This window comes from Zonotrichia leucophrys, chromosome 24, assembly GCF_028769735.1.
Source record: "Zonotrichia leucophrys gambelii isolate GWCS_2022_RI chromosome 24, RI_Zleu_2.0, whole genome shotgun sequence".
Taxonomy (NCBI): domain Eukaryota; kingdom Metazoa; phylum Chordata; class Aves; order Passeriformes; family Passerellidae; genus Zonotrichia; species Zonotrichia leucophrys.
In genome coordinates this window covers 5,877,206-5,890,850 of record NC_088193.1, presented here as the reverse complement: position 1 = coordinate 5,890,850, position 13,645 = coordinate 5,877,206, and the positions used below count along the sequence as shown (strand labels likewise).

The window sequence follows — 13,645 nt, the reverse complement described above, 5'->3', positions numbered from 1 at the left end:
CCCAAAATAACCCAGGCAGCTCCTGGAGCTCTCCCTAAAAAGGAGGCAGGTGCTGGGGCCTTCTCCAGGCTTTTGGGGCATTTTTAAGGTGGTGGAAAGGAAAAAAATATCATTTTTAGCAGCTCAACTCTGGGTGCTGCAGAGTTTGAAGCTCCCAACATGATGAGGGAAAAGCCCCCCAGAAAAGTTCAGTTTCTTATTTAGGTTCCCTGAAAGCAGCAAACCACTTAATCATTGATCTAAGAAACCCCATCCTCACTCTATATTCTAATAATCTCTAGAAATAGACTTATTATCCCTTGGCTGCTTTATGGAAGCATTCCTTATGATCAAAATTAGCAAGACACTTGCATAAAAGAGAACAATAATTGCTCAACGAGCATCTCGTTTGTAATTTATTAGTTTCTATTATTGTGCATTGCCATGGCAACAGCTCACATCCCGGGTGATGAGAGAGATGTTAGATATGAGCCGACAAAGCTCCCGGTCCCAGCAAATGGAGATGCACGTTTTTTATCAGTAATTTTCATGAAAATAATAAGTGAGGGAGTTAATGAGATGGAAAGCCGTCCTGTGGCTATTGTGAATTTTTTTCCCCCCCTCCCTCCTTCCTTTTTTTTTTTTTTTTTTTAAGTGTTGATCTAATTAGAATGCATCGGTCAGGAAAAGTAATGAGGATTTAGTGTCTCACAAAGAGGTGGGGATCATATCAGAAAATTAGCACAAGTCTTTGGAAAATAATCAGGCCCATGGAGATGCACCAAGAGCTTCTGATTCCTGGAAACCCAGAGCTGCTGCCATTTCCCTTCTGGGCCAGGCTGGAAAGTTGAGGAATTCAAGTGAGGATTTGGAGGCAGTTGTGAAATAAATGGGAACACGCCCAGGAAAAACCCAACTGGAGGGGAAATGTTGGCTCAGCCCCTGAGGGATTTTCAGCAGGTGGAGCTGAAATATTCACAGAGATGGCTCACGATAGAGCCACCATCTCCTCTGGTCATGGATAAGGATGACAGACCAGTGACAACACAAAGGCAAATATTTTCTATTTTCCAACTACACCATGCCAAGTGCTTGAGTGCTTCAACTCTTTGAGTCTACTTGAGTTTGCATGGATGAAAAAGGATGGAAATGCTCCATATCCATCAGTTGAGTTTTAGAGGCTAAGGATGCTCCAGAGAGCAGAAAAATCATGGGATTGGTGTTTAAAAAATGGCAAGTGGGATCATTTCTCTAATTTTCAGCCTGTTGGTTTCATGCTGAGGGGACGTGCATAGGCCATTAATTCAGGATTTTAAAAAAATCTAAATAATGAAATGTAATTAGTATCAATGAAGGAGGTGTCCCAGCAAATAGGTTTTCTTAGGGTTTGGAAAGAGCATCAATCATTTCGTGTTGAGATACACCAAGTTTGCCATGAAAGTGAAATATTTCAGGTTTTGGATAAGTTTTTTACCACAGGACATGATAAAAAAAATATGGGCACACAATAACAAGGATATCAACCAAAAGTGGGAAAACAATGCCTGGACCTGTGAAAATGTCATCTCAGGACAATCTGTTGGATTTCCCTGCTGCATCCAAAAAGGATGGTCCTTTGTCTGCTGCTATTTCTGCTTTCTAAGATGGAAAATGCAAAAATTTTTGGAGATGCAAAATGCCTGAGATGATGGGGAGATGAGAGAACACCCAGACAAGGTGTTTTGACTATTGCTGAAATGCTGCAATCTTCTCGTGTTGCCAGGTCCAGAGATGATTCCTGGTTTTGGCCAAGTTTGGGTGACAATCTGGAGCTTTCCCATGTGATGATTCTTCCCTGAACTTTCATAACCTTACAAAGATTTTTGTACCCTCTTTTCTCCATTGCTTCATTTTGTGCTTGGCTTTGTCTTGTGATTGAGTTGTTGCCCCTTTGTCCTGCAAGTCCCCCAAGCAATCAATTCCTCTTCTATTTTTGTTGGTTGATTTTCACTTGGCTTCATTCTTCTACCTCAAGTCCTCATTGGGCCCTTTTTAGCCCCCTCCTTTTATTTAAAGAGTATTTTTGAGCTGTTTCTGACCAGGATGGGAGAGGGGAGGTCCTTCTTTCATGGAAGAGGGAGGAAACCAGTTTAAATCAATGTTTAATTCCAACTTTCCTTTGACATCAAAGGGGTCCTCATTGTTCTCCACTTGCAAGAAAAAAACGTGCAAAACCAATCACATTGGGAAGCACAGCGCTGCCAGGGACATTTAAATGGAATCAAATTTTGGTTTTTTCAGCTCTTGTTTCAGATTGGCAGAGTTTGAATGGGCATTTTCAGGGCAGCATTTCTCCTTCTCACATTAGTTCTCCACAGAATCAGAGGATGGTGTGGGTTGGAAGGGACCTTAAAGCCCATCTTGTTCCAACACCCTGCCATGGGCAGGAACCCTCCCCTGGCCCAGGCTGCTGGTGGACAGTCCATTTGGTGGGACTCAATGCTGTTCTTCTCTTTATAGATCTTGATTTATCCAAGTTTGCTCTGTGATCAGCCCTGCATTCCTCTTTATTTAAAGCCAATTTTTTCCTCATCTTCCTTCACCCATCCATTCACAAAGTCCAAATTATCATACATGGCTTTGAGTTTGGCCACCTCTTTCTTGGCTAACCCATGGGTTTCTTTTTTTTCCTCCAACTAATCCCAACTTCCCTCAGCGCAAGTGATTTTCAGAGTTAGGATGAGACAGATTTTGACACATGGTGTACCACCCAAAAATGAATGTCTGTGTCACAAAGCACAAGGGCAAGGACAGCAGCTCAAGTAGCACTGAATTTTAGCACTTTCTTACAATTTGGCACTTGGACATTTTCCTTATTGTAAGCAAGGGTTTTTTTTGTGTCATGTCCCAGATCTTTTTCTTCATTGACGTGACTTTTAATTGGGAGAAATCTTGTTTTGCTGTTGATCAGTGCCGAGATGTGGGTCTGCAGAGACACCTAGTGATGCATTTGTTTCCACGCTCAGATTTCAAAATTGCCAGAAGCATTTCAACTTGAGGGTGGTGCAGCACCAGCACAGGGTGCCCAGAGCAGCTGGGGCTGCCCCTGGAATGCCCAAGGCCAGGCTGGGCAGGGCTGGAGCAGCCTGGGATGGTGGGAGCTGTCCCTGCCATGGCAGGGTTGGAACTGGATGAGCTTTAAGGTCCCTTCCAACCCAAACCATTCTGTGATTCCATGAACTTCCTTGAGTCTCAAAATATAAAATATATAAGATATTTTCCGCTGCAGAACAGAACAGCCTAACAGAATTTGGCTGACATTTGCAATCTGAGGCAATCGGTATGCAAAATATGTTTTTTTAAATCTTCTTGGAGATATCTCTCTATATTTATTTGAAGGTGGAGCTTCCATTTCCATTGGGTCACTTTGGTTTCACAGTTCTGTTGCAGAAAGACCATTAATTCCTTTAATGGCTCTTTCTAATAATTACCAATATTCTGCCCTTTTGGACACCAGTGAGATGGTGTTTTGGGAGAGTTTTCCTCTACACCACAAAAACAATAGCAATTTTTATCATCACAAAATACTGTTGAAAATGGCTTTGACCACTGTATCTGGAAACAGCAGTTTCTTATTCTCATTTTCTGATATTCCAAATTGCTTCTTCCCAATGCACTTCCAAAAATTATGTTCTAGATGCCCTTCTTTAGGAAAATCATGGAAAAACAAGGAAGGGGAGGAAAGCTAGAGGTCTTCAAGCTGCTCCAAACTTCTGGTTGCACCTGGCCACATCCAGCTGTTTTTTGGTGTTCTCCTGGGCCACTTTTGCTTTTTAATAAATATTTCCACTGTGTTTATCAGCTGGATCCTTTGCCAGGGCCAAATCCAAGAGTGTGCAGAAGAAACTGATTTTTGCTCTCTATATCCTGAGAGGTATTCACTTCTCAAACTGAAAACTACATCCCCCAGAAGACTGGAGGTGGGGAATGAATACTAAAAAAAAAAAAAAAAATACAAGTATTTGACAGTCATATTTGCATTTTTAAAATTAATTCAGCTGTGGAAAGGAATGTCTGGGAATCAAATGAAAAATTCACAGCAATTGCAGCAAAATTTGCGGATAAGAAAAATAACAGAAGTGACTTGTGGAATTGGGTCCAAGGTTTTGGAATTGGCATCACAGGAGGGGAAGGTGCCATGAGGGGGTTTTAAAAGCAAAAGCCTGACATTTATTGAGAAAGATGGCACAGGCAAAGCAATGGTGGTTGCTGGGGGAAAAGTTACATAATGTGATGGGGAGAAGGTGGAAAAAAGGAACAGACATCAGGTTTTCCCCTCAGCAATGGGAAATGCATTGAAGGGGACACAGAGCACCCCAAACCCCCACGGGGCAGCACAGCCAGGGCTGGTGGGACATTGGTGCATTCAGGGTCCATCTCTGGAGTTCCATCACCTGCAGAAAGGGACCTGCAGCTTTCCCCACCCTGATCACATTTCCTTGGTTGGCTTTTCCAGTGTCATTGCACATCACTAATCCAGGGAAGCTCTCTTTCCTTAACCCAAATAATAGGATTCCTGAAGAAATGCATGAAAACATAGGAAAAATGAATTAAAAGGTGAAAAAAAATCCCCTTTGTTGATATTATGTTCAACACTTGAGAACCAGCTGGCCACCAAGGAAATGATGCAGAATGGGAAAGTCAGTAGAAAAGGGACAAAAAAAAGAGTGCAGTTTTATTTCTATTCCTGTTGGGTGAATTAGAGAGATATAGTTATCTTTGGTTTATTTTAAAATGATCATTTTGTCAATATTACCAATGTTATTTGCAAAATCCTGCCCATGTGGAAGCTTGGAGTACATTGCCCTGCATTCCCCTGCAGCCTCAATTGTGGCACTCCTCCCTTCCCAAAATGTCACATTAAATACTCAAGTAGTCATTTAAATATTAAAATAAATAATCTAATAATCATCCCAGTTGGGGTCTTACGGTGTTGCTCCAGAGATGGGCATTAAAGGAAAATTACAGCTTTTGGCTCAAAAAATTGCCCATTTTTGCAAGAAATTAGCTTAAATACAACCCTATTGATATTGATATCAAGGAGTGACATCAATAGGGTTATATTATTATTAACTTCATTATTTTACTCTGAGGTAAACTGTGCTGCTCACCTGAATTTTAGCAAAGGTTGCATCATCCAGTCCCAGTCAAAGCACCGAAAAAAGAGAAATGTTTAGAAAGAAAAAGATAAAATAAATTCCTTTTGGTCCCTTGTGATCTTTTTGTTTTTCCCTTTCATATTTTTTAATGGAAAATAGTAACTGCACAAAGAAAAATGCACAAAGGAAAAGGGAACTGCACAAAAGTTTGGTGAAGATGCTAAATGGGGGTTTGTACAGCATAAACACTTTTTTTCCATCTTCTTTTTTTGCAGTTGCAACAAACTGAAAAATCCTGTTTCCTGCCATTTTTCCCGTTGAAACACCAAAATTTTAAAAAAATTAAAATTTAGGAGGGACAAAAAAATGAAACTTTCATGCTGCAATGGATATGTTTGGTGTTTTGCCTTGTGCAGGAGATGCTGCAGAAAACAATTTCCTGCCATTTTTCCTGTTGAACCACCAAAATAAATTAAAAAAAAAATCAGAGGGGGACAAAACCTAAAAACTTTGATGCTGCAATGGACGTGTTTGGTGCTTTGTTTTGTGCAGGAGATGCTGCAGAAAACAATTTCCTGCCATTTTTCCCATTGAACCACCAAAATAAATAAAAAAAATGTTAATGGGGGACAAAAAAATGAAACTTTGATGGTGCAATGGACGTGTTTGGTGCTTTGTTTTGTGCAGGAGATGCTGCAGAGCTCTCCAGCAGCGCTGCCGCCGGCCTCCAACCCCCCTGCGGGCATCGTGGTGCCCGCGGCCACTCTGCCCCCTGGCAACCTGGCCATGGGCACCGGCAGCAGCTCGCCCGCCGTGCCAGGTAGGCAGGGCAGGGGCGGCGTGGGCAGGGGCACTCTGGGGGTCTGGGTGCCCCCACACGTGTTTTTTGCCATAGGTGGAGCCTTGTACCAGCCCGTGACCATGGTGACGTCGCAGGGCCAGGTGCTCGCCCAGGCCATCACCCCTGGCGCCCTGCAGATCCCCAATGCCCAGGTAAGGCCTTGCCAGCTCCACTGTGGCACTGCAGCGGGCAGAACCCCCCATTTCTCCAGAAATTCAATCCTTGGAGGGTCTTAAATTTTTAATTAGCAAGAAACGTTGATTAAACCCATCTGCCAGGTGCCTTTGGGGTGCCTAATGAATTATAGCCATGACCTAAGAAGTTATAACAGTGCTTATGTTATTGTTATAAAATATTACAGCATATAATAATAATGTACATAATATTATTTAGTGCAATATATAACAATATATACACAATATACAATAAACCCACATATATATATGTAACAATATCTGTTATTTATAATGTGTGATAGAACATGGTATTTTATTCTATATGCTTTGTTATATACTGTGCATTGTACATATTCCATATTTATACTTTATATTAATAAATATATATTGGATAGGATAGGATAATAGATAGATAGATAGATAGATAGATAGATAGATAGATAGATAGATAGATAGATAGATAGATATCATGGTTGATATTGCTGATATTACTGCTAATATCTATCTATCATCTATCTATCTTTTATATATATATAGATATAGATTATATATCATATATATAATCTCTATATAGATTATAGATTATATATATATGTAGATATATAAATATATAAATAGGTCTATCTATCTATCTATCTATATTGATAGATATAAATATAAAAAATATATATCTATACAGATAGATATATACATTTTAATATATATCTATATCTATATCTATATCTATATCTATATCTATATCTATATCTATATCTATATCTATATCTATATCTATATCTATATCTATATCTATATCTATATCTATATCTATATCTATATCTATATCAAAATAGATATTATTGCTGATATATTCTAGATCTGGGATCACTGGCATTGCCTGTCCAGCACAGCAATCATGGCACTTGTGGGAAAGGCTCATTTTTAGGTCTTCCTTTCTGAATTTGGGGATGTTTTTCAGCCATTTGCTCTGGTTTTATTCCTTTTTTTTCCCCCCTGACATTGCAATGAGTTATGCAATGATCCCTGCATGCTTGCAGTGAGACAATGATTTGGAGCAGAGCTGGGTTTATTAGCACAGCTTGTCCATGAGCTCTTCCCAACCCCGGGAATTTGGAAAATAAAAACCCCTTCAGTTTCTGTAACACTGTTTCCTGGGGGCAGAGCAGCAGAAATTCACCCCCATTATTCCTGAAATGCCCCATTTTAATTGCAAGAGCCTCTTATCAAACAGTCAATAAACAGCATTTTGAAAAGAGGTGGCATCTCCCTGGCAGTTTTTTTTTTTTTTTTTTGCCTGTGCAATGCTTAAAAATTCTCTTTCTATAATATCTCTCCATTGCAGGTTTAAATCTTGCAGCAAAACCCTCTGTGGTGGGAAAAACATGTGCACAGGGAATATTGGGGCAGGGAGAGAGCCTGGACAAGCACCTTTGGATGCTCTTGCTGTGCCACTGGCATGATTTATTCAGCTGCAGCCCAGGGGAATCACAGGGACCTGCTGGCCTGATGTTTAATTCATCCAGGAGAAGTGTTTTGATGAAGACTTGGGGAAAAAAAAAAAAAATCCCTTTTTAACTCAAGTGCTTAGATTTCAGTTTGGTTCCTGAATCCTCATTAAAACTCCTCTTGCAGCAAGATGTTTCTTTTTCATTTCTGGGGGGCAAAAAAAGCAAATTTTGGCTCAATGGGCATGTCCCTCCTTGTGGTGGAAATCAGCTGGGTGAGGAATATGGGTTTGCAAGGGGTTGGTGAGTGGCGGGGGTGTTTTTAATTTTAAATTGAGAAAAATAATCTTTTTATGAGGTTTGGGGTATTTTTAATATTTTTTTTTCAGGTAAAAGTGTTTTCCTCCTAAAACACACATTGAAATTGGCCATGGTGTCATCACTACACTCCCCAACAGTTCCATTACCCCTTGCAAAGCATTGACAAAAATATTGAGATAAAAAATACAGATCCTGGGAGGAAATCTGCATTTATGCAGATTTGGTGGAGCAGGAAATGGGTTTTGGATGCTCCTATAAGCGCTAGGTTTTTATCACTCATCCCACTCCCATTTTGGGTTGGTTCTGCTCATTTTTTGGGTTGCCCATCACCATTCTCAAGCAATTCTCTCCCCATTCCTTCTGCCCTGACAGGTGAACCTGGATCTCACCTCCCTCCTTGATGGTGAGGACAAGAAGTCCAAGAACAAGCGGGGGGTCCTGCCCAAGCACGCCACCAACATCATGCGCTCATGGCTCTTCCAGCATCTCATGGTGAGCACCTCAGCCACCAAAACACCCTGGAACGTGGGGAAAAAAGGACAAAAAGTCCAGAAATCCTCAAATCCAGGTGGTGGATTGTCTGAATGTGTGCTTGGAGGTGCAAAGTGGTTTGTATTTTGGGAGTATTTTGGGAATTACCATTGTCACTGCAGGTGGGAAATAAATATTCCCTTAAGGCAAGAAGAAGCACACAAATCTAGAAGGGGACTCCTGGGACTTCTTGAAGATGGAGAATTGAACATTTTTTTGCAGTTAACAGCTCCAAAATATCCTTTTCTAGCAAGCTGGAATGTGAGAGCTGCTCACAGGTAGGGTTGTAGCACATCAGCCGCCAGTCAAAACACAGAATTGCAAAGTCACCCTGATTTGGGGGATTGGAGATGGAAGATGGAGGGAGCTTAGATGCAAACTGGATATTTTTGTGCATGAAGAGTTCTCTCTCATCAGCAGGGCTGGGAGAAGGGCAAAAAGCCAAAAATCCCATATTTTTTCCTGCATAATTCTGCCAAGAAATCACTTGGAAACTGAAACTGGTAGCAAAGTCTGGCTCTCCAGGAAGACAGAGTGGTGGGAGATCCCCAAGGCATCAGTAATGCAGAAGGTAACAGCTCCAGTGTGGAAAAATCAGCCAGGACATGAAGCAGCAGCAGCAGAACTTCCCAGCCTTTTTTTAAAATGGAAAATTCTGGATTTGTTACAATGAGGACAAGAATGTTGCTGTGTCGTGCATCTCCCGTGTTTCTGGAGGGCACAACTGCAGATTTGCAGGTGCAAAAAGGATGTTAAAGACCAGAAACTGCAGAGCAATTTTCTGCCAAGTGCTAGGAGAATCACATAGTTTAAGATTTCCAAAATGGAATTGAAAAATTGAAAGAAATTATTCTGCTGGATGGTTGGATCTTTGGTCTCAGCCTGGTCCTTATGGTCAGAAGAAATTTGGGCTTGCCCATGAGATTTCTCCACCTGGTGTCAGAGATTATGTGGTTTTTAACCAAAAATTCTCACCAATTTACTGGAAGTTTTGGAGCACCAGCAGGAGGAAAGAGTGCTGGAAATAATACACCAAAAATGGGATAGTTCTGCCCAAAAATGGTGATTTTTAACCACTGAGACCCCAGCAGGAAGTGAATCTTCAGTGTGCATTGACTTTGGGTGGCGTTGCCAAGGAAATCACAATTTTGGGGCTAACAGCTGAAAAATGGTAATGGTAATTGTCACTGGTTTGGGGCTCCAAAACATGGCTTTGATAATAATTTCATTTCTGGGGTTGGAAAAGAGAATTTTAGCACAGTTGGAAGGAGGTTGCTGAAGCTTTCAATGCTGCTGTTTCCCAGTGCAGATGTTTCAGGGTGTTTCATTGATGTCTCTGACAATAAAGCAGCAAAAAGCTCTTTTGAAGCACAAATTTCATGTTTACCAACAACCATCACTGGAAAATTGCTGGAGTTAAATAAAACCCCAAGAAGATTTTCCTTCAAGGAAAGCATTTAATGGAAAACCTTGGAAAAACCCCAAGTGCACCCAAGGAAATCTTGATGCTCTTGGATTCCACCCTTCAACCTTGCATTCAGCAAAGGCAAGAAGGACCAAATTTAGGGTGGGGAAAAAGAAAAAAGGCAGGTTTTCATTATTTTTCACTCAGGCATGACATCTTGCATGCAGGGATGCAGTCTTGCTACCCCATCTCTCTTTTTTTCCAGCACCCCTACCCCACAGAGGATGAGAAGAGGCAAATTGCTGCCCAAACCAACCTGACCCTCTTGCAAGTCAACAACTGGTGAGCAGATTCTGGTGGCCCACTCAGTCATTTTGCCGGCTTTAGGACCTTTTTCGCCTGTTTTTTGTGCTGTATAATGCTTTTTTGGGGGGTAACTTTGGTGGTTAAGGCTGATTCTTGGGGTGTCCTGCACAGGGCCAGGAGCTGGACTCAATGATCCTGGTGAGTCCTTCCAGCTCAGCCCATTCTGTGATTTTGTGCCTCTGGGATTTCTGGGAGATGAGCTCAGTGGTGTTTAGTGTCAGGACTGGTTTGCAAGGTCTCAGTGCCCTCTCCTGGCAAATCCAATGTGCAGCATTCTCCCAACTCAGCAGGAAGGACTAATGCAGAGCTATAATGTGGCTGTCTTGGTTTGGAAAGACAGGAGTCTGCTGAGGAAGGCAGGAGCCTCCCCTGAAATGGAGAATGTAAACCCTCCCCACCCTTCTGAATTGCTGCAACTTTTTAATTAAGGGGCTCTCAGGCAAAAAATGTGGGAGCAGGAAATAACAGTTCTTTAACAGGGAAGAAAATAAAAGGATAAAATAAACAATGCAGTAACCAAAACAACACTGACAGAGTCAGAACCCAGCCTGACACCCTGTGGGTCAGGCTGTTGGCAGCAGTCCCATTGGAATTGTGGCTCAGCCCTCCTGCAGTGTCAGGGTGGTTCTGCTGGAGCAGGGATCCTGTAGAAAGGTGCAGTCTCTTCCTCTGGAGATCCAGGGGAGAGGCAGCTGCTGTTCCTCTGGGGAATCCAGGGAGAAGCCGTGCTGGTGTTCCAGAATCTCCAGATTATATCCAGGCAGGAATGCTTGGCGGTGTCCAAATCTCAGATTATACCAGTAGCAATGCTGGTCCTCCTGGGCTCACATCTCCCAGTGGGATGCTGTAGTTCTTATCAGCCATGCAGGGACATTCAATAGCTGTTATCAGCACATGTCTCCCCAGAGGGAGGAGTGGGTGTGGAAGAGATAAGGAAAAACTGCCCACTTGACAAAAGACAACTGCCACACAGATGGTAATGGAATTCATCTTGCCTTGCAGTCTGGAACAGTGGCACAGGCAAATAAACAAACCCCAGATTTTTGAAGCATGCAGCTGCTTTCTTAAAGTATAATTATTATTAAATTGCAACCCATTGATTTGCCGTAGCGTTGTTTTGACTCGGTGCTGCTGTAACAGCTCTCACTCACTGCTCTCTCTTTCCCATGGAAGGTTCATTAACGCCCGGCGGCGCATCCTGCAGCCCATGCTGGACGCCAGCAACCCGGACCCAGCCCCCAAAGCCAAGAAAATCAAATCCCAGCACCGGCCCACGCAGCGGTTCTGGCCCAACTCCATCGCCGCCGGCGTCCTGCAGCAGCAGGGGGGCAACGCAGGGACAAACCCTGATGGTGAGGACAAGCCCCAGTGGCCCTGCCCTTCTAGGCCATGCATTAATTATGGCCTTAATTGGTAATTTCTAGAGGCCTTTATTGGGGAAATACAAGAGGTTCTTGCAAGAAGGTCCTGCCAGCTGGCCACCAGGATGATGATCAGCCACTGTGGGGCATGGCCTGGGTCAGCTCCTGAGCAGCTGGGGAAGGGAGGGAGGGGAGAGGTGGAAAGGTGGAGATGAGAAGACAGATTGAGACCAAATGGGAAGAGAAGATGAAGATAGATGATGAAAATGAAGAGAAGAATAGAGAAGGTGATGATGATGAAGAGAGATAATGAACCAATAACAGATGAGGACAATGAAGAGAGAAGATTAAGAGAAAATAGATGATGGAAAGGAAGAGAAGAATAGAGAAGATGAAGATGATGAAGAGAGATGATGAACAAAGAACAGATGAGGAAAATGAAGGGAGAAGATGAAGAGAAGGTAAAGAGAGCAGAAGTGAACATATGCCAGACGAGATGAAGAGAAGGAAAGGTTGGACTTGAGAGAAGATGACAGGAAGATCTGCCCAACCAATTTGGGGCATCTACTTTCTCAGAACTAAGGATTCATGTTATTTAATGATGCATTAGCTAAAAAAATTAAGGATTGGACCTTGGGGAGTGACTGGGGTAGGTGGGACACCCCATGGGTGAAGCTCTCCAAGCTTTTCACTTGAGTTATTCTTGGTTTATGCACTTTTGTCCTTTCTGTGTTAGCTGGGGAGTCCTTATTTCTGTGCTTTTAATTCCAGGCTCGCTCAGCATGGACAACCTGCAGCCCCTGTCATCAGCCACTGCCACCATGGCCATGCAGCAGGCGATGCTGGCAGCCCACGATGACTCCCTGGATGGCACTGAGGAAGAGGAGGAGGATGAGGAGGACGAGGACGAGATGGAGGAGGAGGAGGAAGAGGAGGAAGAGCTGGAGGAAGAGCCTGGTGGCCTCCCAGCAGCACCTGGTGCTGACCTTGGTTTGGACCACAGTGACTCACTGGAATAGCTCCTCCTGCACCCTCCCAAATCATTGACAGCACCAGATACAAAATTCCCCCGAAATGCAAAAAAAAAAAAAATAAAGGCAAGAAGAAGAAATGAGTGAGAAAAAAGCAAACTGGCAGCGCTGGCAGAGGCCCTGGCTGCCCCAGAGCACAGGGACCACCATGGCAGCGCCCAGAAGTGGACACACGTTTACAAGGCACATATTGTGGCCAGATTAATCTCTTATTTCAGGTTTTGTTTTTCTTTTTCCCTTCATTTTTGGGTAAGCAAAAGCATTTTTAGGGAAAGTTGTTTTCCCCACGTGACGCTCGGATGCTGGTGGGCAGTGCTGGGCCCATCCCTTGGATTTCCTGGTGCAAAGAAAAGCCAAACCAACCCCAGGACTTGATGCTTTTTGGATTTTTCCCCCAGAAAGGTCATTCACAGGCATAAACACTGGCATGGAGGGGGAAGAAAAATAATCAGCGAGTGCAAATTCTGCTATATCCAAGGAGGGTTTGGTGCTCGACTCATGGGATTGCCCAAACCTCCCAACTTTGGCCCCGATGCTGAGGCTGCTTGGTGACTCTGGACACAGCTTTCTGGAAAAGGGAGGAAATTCCTCCAAATCCTTTAATTTATGTGCTAAAACCTCTGCTGAATCTGGAAAAAATCCAACTAACCCCATTCTCGTCTTTAAGGGCTGAGATTGGAGGCAGAGTTGGGGCAAAGGCTGCCGGAAGTAAAACTTTTCCAAAGGCATTTTGGCACAGAGTTAGTTAAAAGTGGGGGGAAAATCGGTTTAAAAAAACTCAAGATTTCACCCAAAATTGAATGGTGATGTGCAAGACTCACCTGGGTGGAAGGAAACAAAGTATTGTTGCTTAAAAGATGATTTCTCCCTGGTATTGTCCCTCCACATGGCAAAATGGAGGAGCTTTAGCCCCATGGGGGAGGGCAACTGCCAAAAACCCTGTATTTTGGGTTTTTTAATTTTAAATGCTCGCAAAAGGGTGGATTCGCCTTAAAATGTGGCATGGGAGGAAATGCAAAAGCAAACCAGGGCAAAAATAAAAGGAATTGTC

The 13,645-nt window shown here is 42.9% G+C and overlaps 1 protein-coding gene across 3 annotated transcripts in view; it reads left to right on the top strand.

Annotated features, from left to right (window-relative positions):
- The window catches only part of PKNOX2 (PBX/knotted 1 homeobox 2), a 110,801-nt gene extending 97,479 nt beyond the window's left edge, over positions 1–13,322 (top strand). For all 3 annotated transcript variants that reach the window (XM_064732119.1, XM_064732121.1, XM_064732120.1), the window contains 6 exons: positions 5,805–5,937; positions 6,013–6,110; positions 8,273–8,392; positions 10,102–10,178; positions 11,376–11,554; positions 12,335–13,322. In XM_064732119.1, coding sequence (XP_064588189.1) covers positions 5,805–5,937; positions 6,013–6,110; positions 8,273–8,392; positions 10,102–10,178; positions 11,376–11,554; positions 12,335–12,582 — 855 coding nt within the window. In that variant the 3' untranslated portion in view covers positions 12,583–13,322. The remainder of the gene's footprint in view (positions 1–5,804; positions 5,938–6,012; positions 6,111–8,272; positions 8,393–10,101; positions 10,179–11,375; positions 11,555–12,334) is intronic.
- The last annotated feature ends 323 nt before the right edge of the window (positions 13,323–13,645 follow it).